General features: G+C 45.8%; 1 protein-coding gene across 1 annotated transcript; it reads left to right on the top strand.

Moving 5' to 3' along the window:
• Nucleotides 1-2,762: 2,762 nt before the first annotated feature.
• Nucleotides 2,763-14,986, top strand: LOC139760580 (membrane protein BRI3-like). The gene is made up of 4 exons (XM_071683937.1): nt 2,763-2,955; nt 10,034-10,101; nt 11,240-11,352; nt 12,468-14,986. Exons 2-4 carry the CDS (start codon nt 10,080-10,082, stop codon nt 12,603-12,605), a joined length of 273 nt encoding a protein of 90 aa, XP_071540038.1. The 5' UTR covers nt 2,763-2,955; nt 10,034-10,079; the 3' UTR covers nt 12,606-14,986.
• Nucleotides 14,987-18,042: the final 3,056 nt, after the last annotated feature.

The following is an 18,042-nucleotide window of genomic DNA, read 5'->3' as shown; positions in this document are numbered from 1 at the left end:
TGTACCTTCTGTGTGTCCTTCACCCACGCTCCTGTACCTCCTGTGTGTCCTTTACCCACGTTCCTGTACCTCTTGTGTGTCCTTCACCCACGTTCCTGTACCTCCTGTGTGTCCTTCACCCACGTTCCTGTACCTCTTGTGTGTCCTTCACCCACGTTCCTGTACCTCCTGTGTGTCCTTTACCCACGTTAACACAATGCTGATTTGTTTATGTATTGTTCAGACAAGTAAAGATTTAAAATGAACCATCACAGGTTCTCAAATAACAGCCCCACATCACCCTCTCAGGTCCGTCAGAAGCGTCAGAAGCGTCAGACCAGCTCCCGTTTGTCTTAGAATAATAACATTGTGGATGGGGGTAGATGAATCATTTTTTCATTATCTCAGAGACTGAGTGAAAGAACACAGAGAAAGAGGAGTTGTGGCAAAAGAAGATGGCCAAGGGGGGAGGAGGAGACATCAGACAATTTGTAACAGTGTAAAAAGATGCATTCAACCTCCTTTACATAATTCCTTACTCGCATACACATTCCTACCCCCCCTCTATAAATAGACACTGGCACATAGCCATCTTCAACCTAGAGAGAAACGGCAACCCACCACTACACATAACACACACACACACACACACACACACACACACATACACAAATGCAAGGAAATGTTCAACCTATATATAGGCCCACGGGGCCAAAAAAAAAAAAAAACTCCCTCCCCGCTACAGTACAAATACATCATTACTACCAGGTAATCACACAACTTACAGGAGTACAAAAAGCGACACGATACAGTCCAAGAGCTCAGAGGGGGGTGGGGGGGGGGGGGGGGGCGTCGCGAAGGCAGAACTTCCTCCCAGTCCGTTTAAATGGGTAATTACAAAGAACATGGGAGTTACATCATGGCGTAAGTGGGCAATTACGTTGTTTAGTGATTCTCAGAAGTGGCTTGAGTACTATGATTAAGGTCATTACATTTGGCAGTGTACAGATGTCACTGTAGCAGCAGCAGCAGTGGTTATGACGTAATTATGGAGACGGTACAGTGAACGTCATTATGTACATATATATATATATATATATATATATATATATATATATATATATATATATATATATATATATATATATTCGTCTGTTTCCTTGCGCTACCTCGCTAACGTGGGAGACAGCGACAAAGTATAATGAATGAATGAATGATATATATATATATATATATATATATATATATATATATATATATATATACACCTGCCTTGTGTACCGTGTAGCGTTGCTGACCATGACGCATTCACGGGCCGCCCAGGGTCCAACACACAGGTTCGAATCCTGTTTGCGGCAGTCGGTTCACAGTCAACCCAGCTGTTCATCCTCCCCTACGATCTGGTCGATGAATTGGGTTCCTGGCTTATGTTATATATATATATATATATATATATATATATATATATATATATATATATATATATATAACATTGTTGGAACTACTATTCCTTCAAACATGTAACATGGTGGCAAGGCATGGGTTATAGATAGGGTTGTGCGGAGGAGGGTGGATGTGTTGGAAATGAAATGTTTGAGGACAGTATGTGGTGTGAGGTGGTTTGATCGAGTAAGTAATGAAAGGGTAAGAGAGACGTGTGGAAATAAAAAGTGTGTGGTTGAGAGAGCAGAAGTGGGTGTTTTGAAATGGTTTGGGCACATGGAGAGAATGAGTGAGGAAAGATTGACGAGGAGGATATATGTGTCAGAGGTGGGGGGAACGAGGAGAAGAGGGAGACCAAATTGGAGGTGGAAGGATGGAGTGATTATGATTTTGAGATCGGTGCCTGAACATACTGGAGGGTGAGAGGCGTGCAAGGAATATAGTGAATCGGAACGATGTGGTATACCGGGGTCGACGTGCTGTCAATGGACTGAACCAGGGCATGTGAAGCGTCTGGGGTAAACCATGGAAAGGTCTGTGGGGCCTGGATGCGGGTAGGGAGTTGTGATTTCGGTGCAACTTCTACTGACGGCAGTGTTCAGTTATGTCACTATAAGCAGGACAGGGTGTTCATTCATGTGGTACATCATGTATGTGTAGGTCAGGGTGTTCATTCATGCGGTACATCATGTATGTAGGTCAGGGTGTTCATTCATGTGGTACATCATGTGGAGGGAAATACATTCATGCCACGCACGTCAGTTTTTTCTCTCTTCTGTACTTTGTGACGTTGTTACTGTAGTGAGTTGTGATGCACAGTACAGCACGGGGTGATGGTACGTGGCACATGATAATGGTAAGGGGACCCCTCGCACGGTGTTGCCAACACGTCATCCATGATATGGAATGCCAACCGTTCGTTGGCCGGAGGTAAGTAAACACCCAAACTTAATCATACAAAGTTTACTGACAATGCCAACGAAAAACAAAAAATAAATAAATATGAAAGACACGGAAGAACGTAGATCCTTAAAACGGTCATCATAACTGTTAAATTTTACGTAAAGATGGTGACGAACAGAACTGGCATTGCACAGGGGAAGGGTACTTTATGTAATTCTCTTCAGACAAATAGTCATACATTCATTTCTAACCTTATTGATTATAATATGGCGAGATGAAACGTCACATTTAGTATTAGAAATGATACAGATGTCAGAGGAGGAAACTGCATGAGTGTGTGTTGGTGTGTGTATATTAGGGGCGGGTATGGCGCCTGCTGCCCAGCCACCCCCCCCCCCCCCCGAGGAGGAGGAGGAGGAGGAGGAGGAGGAGACATGGGGGGGAGTGTACAGCGAGGAGAAGCAGCGGAGTGGTCCTCAGTCCGCTCCCGGCCACCCACTGGTACTGGCTGGCCTCCCTGTCACCACCATCACCGACCTGACCGACCGACCCTGGACATCTATCAGTCACCGTCTACCAACAGTGAGGCTCCTCCAACACAAGACAGTGTTCAGTACCGTCTCCTGCAAGGTGAAGTGTGTGCGTGTGTTCAGTTCCAGCTTAAATCAACTCATACAATATACATACATACATATATATATATATAGATCACAATTGAGCGCGTGATCAACTAAATTCCTTTCTCAACCACAGGGAAATGAAACACGGTAAGTGCACTTTCGTGTAATAATCACATCATCAGGGGAGACACAAGAAAGAAATATAAGTCAGTTGATATACAACGAAGAGGCGTAGCTAAGACGCCATTTGGTAAATAAGTAACTACACGAATGGAGGTCGGGTGCGTTCAAGTCTGGCAACATGGGCATCATAAAAATTTTATTACGTGGTTACGAAAGATATATCTTTCAAACTATTCGCCATTTCCCGCATTAGCGAGGTAGCGTTAAGAACAGAGGACTGGGCCTTTGAGGGAATATCCTCACCTGGTCCCCTTCTCTGTTCATTCTTTTGGAAAATTAAAAGAAAAAACGAGAGGGGAGGATTTCCAGCCCACCCGCTCCATCCCCTTTTAGTCGCCTTCTTTCTCCCCTATCCCCAGGGATAATATATATATATATATATATATATATATATATATATATATATATATATATATATATATATATATATATATATATATAACGACATGGGTGCTACCGGACTCTTCCTGCATGTGGTCACACCGCAAATAAAAAGTCAGTTTTTGTTGAGGCTGTTATCACTTGCAGTGTGGACTCGTTAAAGAGCTTCACTCGCAAGGGGGAGTCAACAGTTCCTTACTACTAGAAGTAGCGCATCCTTGAGCTGTAGGAGCATTTAGAAAGGGTCCTGGGGAGCACCAGGACCCTTTCATAGAAATTGGTTCCGGTGGTAATCATGAATAATATATATATATATATATATATATATATATATATATATATATATATATATATATATATATATATATATATATATGAAAGGATCACAATTTAGCGCGTGATCAAGTATATTTCTGTCTTGTATCTCCCCTCATGATGTGATTATTACACGAAAGTGCACAGGGGAACTATCGTGTTATATTTCCCCGTGGACTCATACGAATATATGTATATATATATATATATATATATATATATATATATATATATATATATATATATATATATATATATATATATATATAAGCAGTAAAAGCAAGGTTATTAGGTTTGTCAGTGGAAAGAGACAGTTTACTTGGAGTGTGAGTTTGTATGAAGTGAAGATGGAATATGTAAGGTGTTTAGATACCTGAGAGTGGCCATGGCGGTAGGTGGAACCATGACAGATGAAGTGGGCGGTGACGCGGGTGAGGGAGCGAAGGTCCAGGAAGCACCGTGGACTGTGTGGAGCGTCTGCAAGAGCAATGATAGGTCATGTTTGACGGTACAGTAGTCCCGACGGCGTATTGTGGATGCGAGGCCTGGGCGCCATGGATGAAAATATATATGGAAGACTATGGCTGTGTTGGATACTAAATGTCTAGAGGACAAATTTGTGTTGTGAGGAGGGTTGACCAAAGAAGAAATACAGGGCAAGAGGGAGGTGTGATAAGAGGAGGAGTAGGATGTATGAGAGAGCTGAAGCGTTTGCTCAAATAGTTCCGAGTGTATGGCAAAGATGAGTGAGAAGATGACAAACAAGATATACATATTGGAAGTGGAGGAAACATGGGGAAAAGCGGGAAACCGAGGAGGAGGAGGAGGAGGGTGGTGTAATGCATGTATGGGATAGAGCGAATTAGAGTAATGTGGTATACAGGGGGATGACGTGCTATCAGTGGGGCTGAACCAGGGTTATATGAAGCCGTTAGGAGAAATTCTGTAGGGCCTGCATGGGGAGTGGGTACTCTGGTTTCTATTATACATGGCATCTAGTGAGCCAGGGAGCGCCAACACCAGTACACTTAACGTTGTGCTCCACCGTCATGATGGGTTCCCCAATAATCGATTACTTGTGCCAGGTGCTATTTTGCGTAACAATTATTTACAATCATGTGCACGGGAATGCCTCATCACCTCGATCATCATATTTCTTTGTACAATTATTATAATATTCCTGTACGGCAACACGATGACCGCTCGGTCACTCCACACTGTATGCGGGACATTAAAGTGCTCCCGTCTGTGTATGTTTTGTCTGGGTGTTGGGACACAGTCTTGTGAGGGTGATAACCCTTAAGAACAAATACGTAATAGAAACATGATACTTACAACATATGTGCACCCCATGTGAGGGGCGACCCCACCTTATACGATTTTGGGACACGCTGTTATGTCGATTTTCTTCGTAATGAAGACAAAATGCAAGTTTTTTTATAACTCCCGAGCATTGTGTGATGATACAGCGTTCAAATTCATTACATATGCGTCGTGGGCAGAGACACACACACATCAGGGCTTACAATTTCGGTGGATATCTTTTTTTCTTTTTCTTCTTCCTTTTTTTCCGACCTACGACGAGGCAATATTAAGACAAGTGCTTCTTGAGTGTACTCTCTTGACGGGTATGGCGAACTGTGCTGTAAAGTTCTAGACTTATAGAATTCATCTGTGAAAATACTAGTGTTCTGGAAAGTGATATTATCTGAATGGTTCGGAAGTGTTTCGTTTGGTGGCCATACCTCCTGTGCGACATTTATATTTCTCGTGTGCGAGGTATCGATATTATTTCTAAATAATAACAATAATAATATCAACAATAACAATAATGATTTTGGGCGGTAATGATAATAATAATTCAATGGTCACCAAAGATACAATGGAATTCACATAGCAACAGGCCATTGCATCCTTTCGAGGCTGTTTGTGACAGTGAAAGTTATAAGAAACTCAGAGAACAGTGCGGAAAAATTAGAAGACATACAGATAATTCCAAGAGAGAATATCCTGCAGATTGTCAGAGTGACTAAGGAACCGCAAACAATGGAAGTTGTGGACTCGAAGAGAAATATGTGTCAAATCTATTCTTAAACATACGCACAGCACTGCTTTCAACAACTCTAACAGGCAAATCATTCCGTATGTTTACGATCCAGTTGAAAAAAAGGCTGCTTCATTCGAGGTAAATCGTTTGCCTACGAGTTTGTATCCATAACTATGAGTAAAATAACACCAATCAAGTCTTAAGTAGCTTGATGGATCAAGATTATCAAAGCCTTTGATCATCTTGTATACTTGGATCAGATCACCTCTTAACCTTCGCTTTTCTACGTTGAATAGATCCAAGTCGTTTTACCTGCTTTCGTAAGGTATGTTTCTGAGTGCGGGACTTATCTTTGTAGTTCGGCGTGCTACTCTCTCCACTCTGTCCCCGAGCCACTGATATAAAGAGGAGGAAGATGGTAGGAGACGAAGCAGAGCCTTGAGGAACACCACCGTTGGCAGATGATCCATCAAACATTGTGGGAAGATGCAAACTCGCGAACAAGAGACATGAACGGAAGCCAAAAAGAAGGGCACTAAGGATGCACGACACCCCTGCATCACACCACGCTCATGAATGGCTTCCAAATATCCAGGACTGAGACACACACGAGTCCCCCCCTAGGTTCATCTGACACACACACACACACACACACACACACACACGAGTCCCCAGCTTCATCATTTGCCGTGTGGTGTGTCGCTCCTCCCGCTCGTCCTACAGACTGTAAAAGTGACCCATCTTATTTAACAGAGTACCTGAGAATCAGGTACCCCTTGTGCCATGCGAGTCCTGTGTGGGAGTTTTGACCGATAGTGACACCACAGACCAACACGAACACTTGCACGCCCCACAACACATAAGGTTCTCCTCACACACAGTCCACTGTTGTCCTCACACACAGTGCACTGTTGTCCTCAACACGATGTGCGGCTAAGCAGGACTCACTAACCCGGCCAGTGTCAGCCTTCGCTTGTAGTCCACACGTATTGGTTGCATGGCAGCCGCCGCCCACACCACCACCACCACCAGGAAATGTTTGGCGGCGAATACTAAGACGTACAGACCGCGTTCCCACGACCGAAATGCGTCACTTTGGACAGGGGATTCGTCTGTTTGCCTGATGTGCAAGGCTTCGATAATGTACAAAACTGGATGGTGATAATTACATCAGCACCGTTAGGGCAGCTGACCAATGCTGCTTGCCAACGAGGTTTAAAGGACTGTACCCAGCTGACGTGGTCTGCACCACTCCCACACTGAGGCACTTTATGCAGCAGACAGACCGGTTCTTCTACTACAACACAAGGACCTCCGTAGGGAAGTCATTCTCAAAATACGAGCTGTGAAACACAATCTCTCATAACCCTATCAAGGTACAACATTTCAGGCGATCCGATATCGGTCAGCGGGACAGAGGAAACTGAAAGAATCGAGCGATTTGGACACGAGAGACTCCCTCCCTCCTCACCCGACGATGATCACCTCTCTCATGAAGCAGCAGCTCCACTTCTTGACGGTCACACCGCCAACATCTGCCAGACACTCTCCCATAACAACACCACAGCCCCGACATTCCCCCCTAGATAGTACAAGAGTATGAAGTTGTCTGCTACACAGACGCAGGGGAGAACTCCTCACCACGTCCACTGCCTTTACGTTCGAGACGCCAGAAGATGATTCCCCTGATTGCGTTAATCCTCTTTGTTTCAGCAGGTTTCTTATATCCTCACATTACCAGTCAAAAAAAAACACAATTTTCTAATGGGTTACGATCCACTGCCATTATCCCGATCTCAGATTACTTTTCGAAACGTTTGTCCAACGTGGCTTACACAGACGTTACAGACCACAACAGACCCAGGCAGGTGAGTAATGTGAGGGCGTTCTCTCATCAGCTGCCTCGTCACCTTCCTAAAATCTATCGGAGTCTTGAGAAACACAAAGTTCTTACCTTCATTAACTCTACCAAAGCTCTCAACATGGCCAGCCCTAACGTGTTTATCAACAAAGCTCTCAACACAGGGCTGAGGAGAAAATGTTTTCCGAGACTAACATACTTCCTGAGTGAGCGTCATCATACTATCTGCTTCGTAAGACACATCTCCCTCCAGTCCCTCTTCCCTGGCGTCCCACAGGGAAGGAAGTTGAGACCTTTGTGCTTCTTCATCCTCGAAGATGATGTCCGGATGTTATCAAGGACAACAGCTCCCCAGACCACACCTACCACCAGAACACCCTCGACAACCCTCAGAGATGGACTCCCACCATCAACCAAACCGAGAACTCAGTCATATGCATCAGCCTCACTTCCATTTTTGTCCTAACCACTTCTCTCGAACTAGGTCCCAGCTCCCTCCTGGTTGTTCAGTCCGCCAAGCTTCCCCCGATGTCGAACTGAACGATACACTAAGCAGGAAGGGATGCGTTAAACGGGACGTCATCGCCATCGTGAAAATCTCAAACTATTCTTTTTTTTTCCCGACATTCTTCATTGTAGAAAGACACTCGGACTCCCAGTGTCTGAGTTCAGTAACTTCCTTACAACTTTCATTCTTCACGCTCTCCCGAACGCCTTCCCCCCGCCCGCGCCAGACCTTCTTCTCCGACCTACCACTCAACAGAGGCCACGAGGAAAAAAATGATGCAGAAAAGGGACGGAAGAAGACCTTCGTCGGTCCATGTTTCCAGAAACTCTCAACACATGGGTCCTTCCGACCCCTCTCTCTCTCTCTCTCTCTCTCTCTCTCTCTCTCTCTCTCTCTCTCCGACCATCACCTGGTCCTCACACATGGGTCCTTCCGACCCCCCCCCCCCTCTCTCTCTCTCTCTCTCTCTCTCTCTCTCTCTCCGACCATCACCTGGTCCTCACACATGGGTACTTCCGACCCCCCCCCCCTCTCTCTCTCTCTCTCTCTCTCTCTCTCCGACCATCACCTGGTCCTCACACATGGGTCCTTCCGACCCTCTCTCTCTCTCTCTCTCTCCGACCATCACCTGGTCCTCACACATGGGTCCTTCCGACCCTCCCTCTCTCTCTCTCCGACCATCACCTGGTCCTCACACATGGGTCCTTCTGACCCTCCCTCTCTCTCTCCGACCATCACCTGGTCCTCACACATGGGTCCTTCCGACCCTCCCTCTCTCTCTCTCCGACCATCACCTGGTCCTCATCTCACACGGTCCGGCAAAATGCTATTGCACCGCGTATGTCGCCACCGTCACCTCCCTCCTGCCAAGTGATGACCACCAGCTGAAAATTCTCGAACACCTTCAGGTGTTGAGGTTACTTGAAAGGCCATGTAAACTCTTACTACGTACATAATGACTATAGATTAGCAGTACAGGACATATCATCGAGGCTGGAAACCCTGCCCTTCTTGTATTTCAGTCTCTAAAAAGACGAAACAAGAAAGAGACGAGCAGGGAGTTCTCATTCTCCTCGAAGGCTCAGGCTGGGGTGTCTGAATGTGTGTGGATGTAACCAAAGATGAGAAGAGGTATGTTGTATGCGTGAGGAAAGGAACATTGATGTTCTGGCTCTGAGTGAAGCAAAGATCAAGAGTAAAGGGGAAAAGAATGGTTGGAAAATGTCTTTTGGAGTACGGTCAGGGGTTGGTGAGAGGACAAGAGCTAAGGAAGGAGTAGCACTACTCCTGAAGCAAGAGTTGTGCGTGAAAGTGTAAGAAAGTGAATTCTAGACTGATGTGGGTAAAAATGAAAGTGAATGCCCACAGACGGGTAATTTCTGAAGCTTATTACCTGAAGCAGGATAGGTTAGTGATGACCACTTCAGGTAACATGGTGATCTTGCCTCAGTCAACCATACGTCGGCTGGTTGGAAAAGATCACCTGGCCCAACTTGCTATTGAACCAAGTCATAAAGTTGTACACTGAAGGAAAGTACACGCCTACTTGTCCTGTGTGAGATTCGAACTCACGACCCCTGGGATATGACAGCACCCCCACACTACCTGTGAACCAAAGCAGTTCTTACAGCGATCTGATCTTCCAATCATCATGGAAAGCAAACGTTCATATACAACTTCTCCTCCACCACAGTGAGGGGACGAGGGATGGAGACCGTGTCGCCTCTAAAACGCAACTGTTGTCCTCCAGCCATCTTGACTCCCGTGTTAACATCTGTCGTGTCTCTTTGCAGGTTTTTTGAGTTGCCTGCCTGAGCCCCACCACCACCACCACCACCCATGGCCAACGTAAACACTCAAGGTAAATATCTCAACATGTTTGCACTCGGTGCCACCATGGCAACGAGGGTAACATGTCACTCTAATAACATCAACACACATGATCGATCCCCTGTGGGGGTGGGAGGGGTGGGGGGTCGGTCGGTCCGTGTTGGTGGCAACGTTATGTACGGAAGTGCGGGTTCAACTTCCCCTCCCCCCCCTAAACCTGGCCCTCCCTTGTCCCCTGGGGGCCGACTTATGACCTGAATCACGTGTGTCGAGTCTAAAAGGTCATGTGGTCGTCAGGTCACATTTTCCCCTACTTCAGAACGGGTTATTGTTTACCTATGACGTACAAGCTTCTCCCATATGACGCTGCCTGTGTCCCTGTCTACGTGTGTGTCTTTTCTGTCTACCTATTTTTGTCTACCTGTGTGTCTTCCCGACTACCAATGTCTGTCGACCTGTGGTATTATCTACCTGTGCTACCGTCTATCTGTGTTACTGTCTACCTGTGTTACCGTCCACCTCTTCCTGTCTACCTGTGTTACTGTCGACTTGTGTTCCTGTGTACCTGTGTTACCGTCCACCTCTGTTCTTGTCTACCTGTGTTACTGTCTATTTGTGTTCCTGTCTACCTGTATTACTGTCTACCTGTGTTCCTGTCTACCTGTGTTACTGTCTATTTGTGTTCCTGTCTACCTGTGTTACTGCCTACCCGTGTTACTGTCAAACTGTGTTTATGTCAACCTGTGTTCGTGTGTACCTGTGTTTGTGTGTACCTGTGAGCGTGTGTACCTGTGTTCGTGTGTACCCATGTTCGTGTGTACCTGTGTTCGTGTGTACCTATGTTCGTGTGTACCTGTGTTCGTGTGTACCTATGTTCGTGTGTACCTATGTTCGTGTGTACCTATGTTCGTGTGTACCTATGTTCGTGTGTACCTATGTTCGTGTGTACCTGTGTTCGTGTGTACCTGTGTTCGTGTGTACCTATGTTCGTGTGTACCTATGTTCGTGTGTACCTATGTTCGTGTGTACCTGTGTTCGTGTGTACCTATGTTCGTGTGTACCTATGTTCGTGTGTACCTGTGTTCGTGTCTACCTGTGTTCGTGTGTGTACCTCTCCCCCCGCGTGAGGCTCCTCACCATACATAGTGATTTGGTGGTCGTGTCCGCAGGTAACCCTCCCCCAGTAGGGTACCAGCCCCCGCCAGGACCCCAGCAGGCCGCGCCCCCAGCCGTGGTGGCCACGCCCGTCGTCATCATGGGACAGACCTGCCCCACCTGCAAGGCAAGTGGAAATGACTCCTCGTCTTGTGGCATGATTACTCCACTCTCTCTCTCTCTCTCTCTCTCTCTCTCTCTCTCTCTCTCTCTCTCTCTCTCTCTCTCCATGTGGACATACATCTGTGTCTATAACCCAGTGTCAGTTATGCAGAACGCTTCTACGCCACCTGTTGCAACAGACCGTCTCCTCCCTACGTATGACAGTACAGACTGAAGACAGACAAATTAACAGACCCGTCTCCTCCCTACGTATCACACAGTACAGACTGAAGACAGACAAATTAACAGACCCGTCTCCTCCCTACGTATGACAGTACAGACTGAAGACAGACAAATTAACAGACCCGTCTCCTCCCTACGTATGACAGTACAGACTGAAGACAGACAAATTAACAGACCGTCTCCTCCCTACGTATGACAGTACAGACTGAAGACAGACAAATTAACAGACCCGTCTCCACCCTACGTATCACACAGTACAGACTGAAGACAGACAAATTAACAGACCCGTCTCCTCCCTACGTATGACAGTGCAGACTGAAGACAGACAAATTAACAGACCCGTCTCCTCCCTACGTATGACAGTACAGACTGAAGACAGACAAATTAACAGACCGTCTCCTTCCTACGTATGACAGTACAGACTGAAGACAGACAAATTAACAGACCCGTCTCCTCCCTACGTATCACACAGTACAGACTGAAGACAGACAAATTAACAGACCCGTCTCCTCCCTACGTATCACACAGTACAGACTGAAGACAGACAAATCAACAGACCCGTCTCCTTCCTACGTATCACATAGTACAGACTGAAGACAGACAAATCAACAGACCGTCTCCTTCCTACGTATCACACAGTACAGACTGAAGACAGACAAATTAACAGACCCGTCTCCTCCCTACGTATCACACAGTACAGACTGAAGACAGACAAATCAACAGACCCGTCTCCTTCCTACGTATCACATAGTACAGACTGAAGACAGACAAATCAACAGACCGTCTCCTTCCTACGTATCACACAGTACAGACTGAAGAAGACAGACAAAGACCTAAATGTTATGACAATTTTTCCCTGGGGTCCCCGTCTAACTGTGCCTTGTGCCCCACCGCCAGACCGGCCTCATACAGAGCGAGTTCACCGCCTGCGGGATCTGCCTGGCCATCTGCTGCTTCCCTGTGGGTCTGGTGTGCTGCTACCTCATGAGGGAACGTCGCTGCTCCAACTGCAAGGCCTCCTTCGGCAGCCCCTAGTGGGTCCTGCCGGCCGCCACGCCCCGCATCACCCACAACCCCAGGACCTCGTCTCGCAGACTCCAAGTAGCGGGGCCTCCAGACGCCGCCGGGTGCTAGCCAGCCACGTATCGTGAATGTCGCTGAGGGGAAAATCCTCTGACGTCTTGACCGATTCATCAGCCAAATAAAGCCTAAGTTTTATCAGCATATCCCCGGCGACGACGACCGGGGGTTCGGGCGAGGCCCTCTGTATTTCCACAGTGTTTAAATGACGCTCTCTCTCTCTCTCTCTCAGTGTGACGCCCCCACCCCCAAGACCGAACATTCCCCCTCCCCCATCACTGTCTGCTGGTCTTGCTTTACGTCACCTTTGCGTCACATGAGATATAGCCCATCGTATCATGGCATTTCCGACGACGACAAATCTACGATGCTTCAAGACGCGCCCGAGTGTTTTCTCATTGGCCTCACGTGATACGCTTTCTTATGGCCTGGAATACTGCATTCTGTGGGGGCCTCCCCTCCTATGGTGTAGCAGCAGCAGCAGCAGCGGCTGACGTCCCTGACACTGACGCATTCACGGGCACGTCTATGGGAGCGAGCCCACATATGGGTTCGAATCCTGGTCTCGGAAGTTAGGCCCACAGTCCTCCCTCAGAGGCCGGTCGATGAATGGTCATGAGTTACTCAATGGTCAAGATGCCAGACACCGCCAACACTCAAAATTACCCTCGGCTGGTTGGCTGGATGGTTGGGCTTTACGCCTGTTAACTGCCAGGGTCATTAAGGCCGTTAACTTCAAATCAGAACCACCAACCGAAAAAAATCTTTGACTCCTTCACATGTTTGAGATAGTTCTAAGTCCACATACACACTGCCATTGTGTATATGGTTCTTGCATGGTTGAATATATGTACGTGTGTGTGTGAGGGTGTGTGTGTGTGTGTGTGAGGGTGGGTGTGTGTGTGTGTGTGTGTGTAAGATCCACCAATATCAAGCCATTACTGGCACAGGTCGGATGTGTGTTCGGGTGTGCCATTCTTGGCACAGGTCCAGCCCATGTATCTACCAACATATACCGTTAAGAGGAGGGAGTTTCACACTGGTAGGTGGACCCCCTTCCATCGCTTAAAACATTCTCTACCACAACACAACGTCTTATATTCATGTCCGTTGTCTGCATTCACCACGACCCACGCATTCATCCACCACATCGTGAAACACTTATAGACATTTTCCAACACGTTTCTCGCTTAATTCCGTGTCATGTCCTGTGGTTGCTCCATCCCCATATCTCTGGAAGACGTGTGTATGTGTGTGTGTGTGTGGATACGTTTGCCGTGTAAGATGAGCACATGAGACAGAAAACGGTGTCTGATAACCCCCATATTAATACGTGCGAGGTAACCTTAAATGTGTAGTATGGCACAGTAGTGTTAATATGGACGCTGCTGGTTTTGATACCACATTCTTTTGAGAGATCTGAGTAATGTCATCTGTTTAATGTCATTTTATATGAACCATAAGACGCGACAGGGAAAGAGAAATATAATTGTGTAAATTTTTTTTTCCCTTATGTGTCAGTAACTATGTGTAGTTTGGTGAAATACCACATATATGGCTGCAAAGGTTGTAAAAAAAAAAATATATATATATATATACGATGTTTTACATATGCATAACACGATTCTGAAATCCTCTTTTACCTCTCTGTCACTAGACGTAAGATAACACTCAAGAGTATTTTCTTCAATTGTCAAAAAAAAAAGAAAAAAACTATGGATCTTTTTTTTTACAATGTCCCGCGGTGATTTTTTTTTTTTGACAATTTTCTCGAATCACATGTTTTTCCCCCAGTAAGAATCATGGCAACAACGATACAATCAGGAAAAAAAATATATATGAACGTACGCGACACTGGATAACAATATGTGCTATCACCATTCGGACAACTGCAGTTGTCTATCGTTCACAACTTTTGGGAGAAATGATTAGTCTAATTCACAGTTACGTGTACTCACGTCATCTACAGAGGTCAAAGACCACCAGGACCAGGTCTGATCAAAGATGAAGAAAAACCCTGGCATTCGTGTGGGACTCATTGTTCAAGACGTACCACCCTCATGATCCCATTATCCAACCCTCCTGTCGTTGTATGTCATTAGGAAAAAAATGTGGTCAGCTTAGGATCGCCCGTCCCTGTATGGTGGACTGGTAAAGGGTCCAACCCGACACGGGACTTGGGTTATTATTGTTGTGTAATCTAATCTGTCCGATTAATATACAATGGTGTGACATGACCCAACACTTTTTCCCAGCTTATTCACCAATAGATGTATTTCCAACTTTATTCATAATGTTCCAGACCAATAAAAATCATTGCAAGTGAGAATACATCACAGGGTGTTTACCTAAACCAACCAGATATCACAAAGAAGATTTAACAATGTTGCCAATAGTGGCGGTGGATTTCGACAGCTACAAATGTGACTGCTGCTAATAACAAAGACGAGTGATAGTGATGGTAACACTCATCATATCAACTGTAATACTAGTGATAATATGATAAAAAAAAAACATATATTAGTTTCTTCCTCACTGCCTTTCCTGACTTAACGATGTATCATCAGGATTAAACGATCAACCGCCGCACTGGCAGGCATCCAACCTCTAGTTATCACATATAATGCATCCAGACCATAGCCCCACCATCCACAGTCCATCCCTACACACTGCTCCCTGGTTTCTCTCCACAGTTTCATCTTCCCTGGTTCAGCTTACTGACAGTACGTCGTCTTCCATATACCACATCGATCCAGTTCATTCTATCCAATGACCCTGTGAATGTTCAGGTCAGTCTCCTTCTTGGCCTCTCCCTTTCTTTCACTTGCTTCTGTCGCTTCTGACACACATAAATCCTATCAGTCAATCATTCTTCACTCGTCTTTTCCATAAGCTTCAACCATCTCAGCACACCTTGGTCGTCCATCTCAGTCAAGCTCTGTGTCTCTCCGACTCTTTCATTTATCACACGATCAACCCATCTCACGTCCAACACGTCCACCCTCCTCCATTCTTATGCGTTCGGAGCCCAGGACTTATATCCACAAACCAGTGTCAGAACTATCATACCTTCAAGCATACTTATCTTCGTCCATACAGACGCTAACCTCTCGTTCCAAACAAACCTTAGCGTCTCAAAGACCTTAGCCCCTTCTTCCATCCTATGACGCACTTCGTCTCCATGGTTCCAGCCTCTGTCATGTCCACTCCCGGTTATCTAAAACATCCACTCCCTCCAGGTCCTCCCCCTTTTCAAACTCACATTCATCCCATCCTGTTTCATGGCCCTCCTTCCGGACTTCAGTATCTAACTTTTCAACTTTCTCCTTTCACACATCCTTCACACCTCTGAAACCAGCTTTGGAGTTTCTCTTTTAGAGTTTGTCATCAAGGCCGCACTATCAGCTAACAGCAACTGACTCACCTCTCAAGTATCCCAACCTCAGCATACTGTAGACCTGCCTCTTTCTAAGACCCTCACATTCACTCACCTCACTAAACCCGTCCATAAACAGATTAAACAGCCATGGTGTCACCGCACATCCTTGACATAGTTCCACCTTCACAAGACCCACTCAACTTCCCTTCCGACTCGTATCATACGTGCCTTGTTCTCCCGGCAAAACTCCTCGCTGCATTCGCCACAATACAAATCTCTCTCTCTCTCTCTCTCTCTCTCTCTCTCTCTCTCTCTCTCTCTCTCTCTCTCTCTCTCTCTCTCTCTCTCTCCAAATATTTCTCACAATTTCTTCATAGTAAACCACTCCTTAAACTACCTTCCTCCTCCTCCTCCGCAATCAGATGCTCTGTGCATGCCAACACATCCTCAGTCTCCTATATACTTTATCTGGGACACCCCAAACAGACGTATGCCGTGTAATTCGAAGGTACGCTCAGTTTTCTTTACCTTGGTACAAAGTCAACATGCCTTTTACCAGGCCTCTGGCACCTCAGGTGAAATCAGAGTTAGGAGACTCAAGATCCAAGTTCCAATACTACTGTGAGCACAAACTCCACCCTCGAAGCGGAAACGATGGTGCAGAGGAGAAGCAGCCGTGGACAGCTGGGTTTCAGAAAGAAAATGATAAGGGAGGAGGTAAATAACAAGAGGTGTCCAACAGAGGGAAGGTTAGAATTAAGACCATGAATGTTGCTGAAATGGATCTAAGGGGAGAAAAAATGTCTAAGGGCTGCAGTGCAGCTATGGAGTGGGATGAACCCCAGTCGCACGACGTCGGTTGGTCGCCAATGGATCAGCCCAACCCCTCTCAACCAGTGGCGCCGTTCTGAATCGGAGAATTCGTACGTGGCTGTACTGCCACTAATCACGATTCCAAAACAATATAATGGAAAAAAAATTATGAGACTATCTATGAGTTATGTGTTGTCAAGCTGAATACCAACAACCCAAATGTGGCTCACTGCACCATCCCCACTGTAGACTACGTGCAAATGACTTCACGCACGAGTTGTATCTGATACCGACGCCATATTGACTATCACAGTCGCAGCGGGAAGCCTAGCCTTCAAATGAACCAGTGAAAACATCTACGATTTTTTTCGTCCTGTATGTATTCTGGTGCCTTAAAACTTTTAAAATTTTCATCAGGTCTTGATAATGTTGCAAAGAAACGTTATTGTGATGGAAGTGTGACAACAACCTATTGGTATTCGATTCCAACGAGAGAAAGGAAAGCAGCTACCAAGTGTACGCTCAATAAGGTTCCCTATGTTAGCTGTCCAAACGTGTATAATGGTCACCTCGCCTAGTTACACCCGGAGTTGCAGAAGTCTAGAAACATAACAATATTCTACGTCTGGATAGTTCAGAAACATGCCACTTTGTTTACGAAAAGACCACTTTGTCGGGACATCGAAAGTACGTTTATTTGTATTCTATTTTTACTGGTATTCTATCATGATCAGTGATACTGAGTACTCTTGCGAAGAAAGAGATTTCACTGTTATTTCTAGTTCGACTGTGCAGCACCAGACAACTTTTCAAATGTCTATTTCGCCCAGTTTTATTGTAAAAGATGCTAAACCTCATTTTATATATATACATATTTGCCATTTCCCGCGCTAGCGAGGTAGCGTTAAGAACAGAGGACTGAGCCTTTGGGAGAATTTCCTCTCTTGGCCCCCTTCTCTGTTCCTTCTTTTGGAAAATTAAAAAAAAAAAACGGGAGGGGAGGTTCCTTCCACGACACGCAGGGAATACGTGGAAAGTGCCAGTTGCATGCAGCACTAATGGTTTTGCTACACAAAGCAATGACCGAAAAAAAAGGAGGGGTGAGGGGGCTTACTCTCAAGAAAGCTCATTTAAAGGTAACCTGCAAAAACTGCAGATATTTCGAATTATTGGCCTAAGACCAGGCCTAGCGTATCAACC

The sequence above is a fragment of the Panulirus ornatus genome, chromosome 3 (assembly GCF_036320965.1).
Source record: "Panulirus ornatus isolate Po-2019 chromosome 3, ASM3632096v1, whole genome shotgun sequence".
NCBI classification, from domain to species: Eukaryota; Metazoa; Arthropoda; class Malacostraca; order Decapoda; family Palinuridae; genus Panulirus; species Panulirus ornatus.
Note: the sequence above shows the minus strand (reverse complement) of the source record. Positions and strands in the feature narration are given on the sequence as shown.

Excerpts from the sequence above, each read along its gene's own strand:
- LOC139760580 (XM_071683937.1), top strand. The coding sequence starts at position 10,080 with ATGGCCAACGTAAACACTCAAG. Across the intron at positions 10,102-11,239 it reads GGCCAACGTAAACACTCAAG|GTAACCCTCCCCCAGTAGGG; the intron begins GTAAATATCTCA and ends TCGTGTCCGCAG. Across the intron at positions 11,353-12,467 it reads AGACCTGCCCCACCTGCAAG|ACCGGCCTCATACAGAGCGA; the intron begins GCAAGTGGAAAT and ends CCCCACCGCCAG.